At 46.8% G+C, this 2,761-nt stretch overlaps 1 protein-coding gene across 1 annotated transcript in view; it reads right to left on the bottom strand.

The window, feature by feature from the left end:
* Positions 1-1,096: 1,096 nt before the first annotated feature.
* The window catches only part of EAH_00039710 (NOL1/NOP2/sun family domain-containing protein, putative), a gene marked incomplete at both ends in the record, with an annotated part of 3,846 nt that continues 2,181 nt past the window's right edge, over positions 1,097-2,761 (bottom strand). The window contains 3 exons of the mRNA XM_013395328.1: positions 1,097-1,522; positions 2,268-2,339; positions 2,610-2,761. The exon at positions 2,610-2,761 is cut by the window's right edge and continues 45 nt beyond it. Coding sequence (XP_013250782.1) covers positions 1,097-1,522; positions 2,268-2,339; positions 2,610-2,761 — 650 coding nt within the window. The remainder of the gene's footprint in view (positions 1,523-2,267; positions 2,340-2,609) is intronic.

Here is a 2,761-nt window from a genome sequence, read left to right as displayed (position 1 = left end):
ATATATATATATATATATATATATATATATATATATATATATATATATATATATATATATATACTACATATATATACATTTGAAATGCGCGTATCTGCATATATACCCACATAATAAATACAAGCACCTGTAGATGCTTATATATATAGTTATATATATATATATATATATATATATATATTAACATTATATATATTCACTTGTTAAGAAAAAGAGATGCACTGAGCCCCTTTGTTCTCTTTAAAGGGACAGCTGAGTGCTGCATGCAGACTTCGTAGGTGTCTCCTTTTTATTGTTGGTAAAGATTTGCTGCTAGCGGAGATGTCTCCTTTTTATTAACGAAGACATGTCTTCCTCGAGGTGTCTCCTTTCTGTTAATAGGGGTCTCTCTAAGTTAAGCTGTCTCCTTTCTGAGAGTAAGGGTCTCTAAGTGAAGCTGTCTCCTTTCTTTTAATAAGTGTCTCTAAGTTAATCTGTCTCCTTTCTATTTCTAACAGACAAATATAAAGAGACAAAAACAAACCCCTACAGTCCCTGGGGGCCCCTATCCTCCCCCACTGTCCCCTCTTGGGGCCCCCCTATCAGCCTCTAAGGGGCCCCCACGAGGCCTACTATCCTCCCTTAAGATCCCCTCCTGGGGGCCCCTGTCAGCCTCTAGGGGGCCCCCTGGGGCCCCTGTTAGCCTATAGGGGCCCCCCTGGGGCCACTGTCAGCCTATAGGGGCCACTCCTGGGGCCCCCCTGCCAGCACCTAAGGATCCCTCCTGTAGGGGCCCTTGCCAGCCCCTAAGGGCCCCTTCTGGGGGCCCCTGTCAACCCCTAGGGGCCCCCTCTAGGGTCCCCTCCTTGGGGCACCTATTCCCCCCCAGGGGCCCCTCTTGGGGGTCCCTGTCCTCCCTAGGGGGCCTCGCCTGGGGGCCCCCTGTCATTGTTTAGGGGCCCCCCGCAAAGCAGCGTGTAGGAGAGTCTTTTAGGGGAATAAGAAGAAAAGGAGACAGCAGGAGATATAAACAAAACCCAGAAGCAGCGGCAGCAGCAGCTTAGAGAAGCCTGCATGCAACAGACGGTGCAGTCAGAAGGCCCTAAACATTGTTTGTTCAATCTGTCTCCTTCTGCTGCTTCTGCTGTTGCTTCTTGTGCTGCTGCTGCTTCTGCTGCTGCTTCTTATGCTTCTGCTGCTGCTTGCGCTGCTGCTGCTGCTGCTGCTGCTGCTGCTGCTGCTTCTGCTCTTTTGAGTTTCCCCTGCCAGGCTCCTGGGAAGGGGGCCCCCCTTGCATGCGGTGTCTCTTTGGGGGGGCCCCTTCTTCTTTGTGTTGTGCAGTATGTTCTTCTTGCTGATTCTCTCTCTTTCTCTTAAAGAAACCTTTGCGTTTGTTATGCTGTTTCTTTTGCTTTGTTTGCTGCTGCTGCTGCTGCTGCTGCTGCTGTTGTCTGTTGTCTCTTGCTGCCTTCGATGACGCCTTAGAGACAGGAGACACCCCATTCTGAGGCCCCCCTTCACCTCCTCCGCTGCTTGTCTCCCCCTGCAGCAGCAGCAACAGCAGCAGCAGCAGCAGCAGCAGCAGCGGAGTCCGACAAGCCGCAAATAATATCAACAAACCCTCTCTACGAAGTGTCTCCTCAGCAAACACTACCAAAGAAGTGCCTCTATATAAAACTAACTCCTATACAAACCCTATATAAGAAGATGAAGTGTCTCCTTAGCAGAGCCTATCTATGAAGTGTCTCCTTAACAAACCCCCTATACAACTGTCTCCTTATCTTAATAAACCTTTTCTATGAAGTGTCTCCTTAACAAACACTGCATATAAAGGGCCTCCTTTTCAGAGAGACAGACAGAGAGAGAGAGGGACGGAGACAGTGATAAATATAAATATAAATATAAATATATATATATATATATATATAGGCAGCGACGGACAGAGACAGAGAGACAGATAAACAGAGAGACAGAGAGACAAGAGAGAGGAGGAGACAGAGAGAGAAGGAGACAGAGACAGAGAGAGACAGGGAGACAGATAGACAGAGACATACAAATATAAATATAAATATATATATATATATATATATATATAGGCAGGGACAGACAGAGACAGAGAGACAGATAAACAGAGAGACAGAGAGACAAGAGAGAAGGAGAAAGAGACAGAGAGAGAGAGGGAGACAGATAAAGAGACAGCGAAGCGGAGAGAACTGCCTCCTCTGCATGCAGAGCTGCTCTGCTTGCTGCTAGGTAAGGAGACAGACAAACAAGGTGTCTCCTCTTACTGTGTGGCTGTCTTCAAACGAGAGAAAGTCTTCAGTAACGGACTTATCACTCCACTTCTCCGGGCCCCACACCTGCACAAACAAAACACAAAAAAATAAATTTAAATGCATCAACTAACGCCTCCCTGCTGCTTTGGTTTGCTATTGCTGCTGCTGTTGCTGCTGCTGTTGGTGCTGCTGATGCGATTGATGTTGCTGCTGCTATTGCTGATCTTGCTGCTGCTTTTATTGCTGATGCTGCTACTACCAGTGCAGGACTAGATGAGCTGCTGCTGCTGCTGCTGCTGCTGCTGCTGCAACAGCAGCAGGTGCATTATAAGGGTGTTTGTGTTTGCGTCTGACCTTAACATAGGGGTTTGTTTTGCTGCGGTCTTTCTTAATTCTCTCTACTTTTTCATTAGAAATCTTTTTTAATTTAGCAACAAAGAAGCCGTCCATATTATTAAGGTGAGGATACACCCGACGAGTGTGCAGAGACAGCGAAGGATGAAACT

This window comes from Eimeria acervulina, genomic scaffold (assembly GCF_000499425.1).
Source record: "Eimeria acervulina Houghton genomic scaffold, Eah_scaff471, whole genome shotgun sequence".
NCBI lineage: Eukaryota > Apicomplexa > Conoidasida > Eucoccidiorida > Eimeriidae > Eimeria > Eimeria acervulina.
This window is presented reverse-complemented; position numbering and strand designations above follow the sequence as displayed.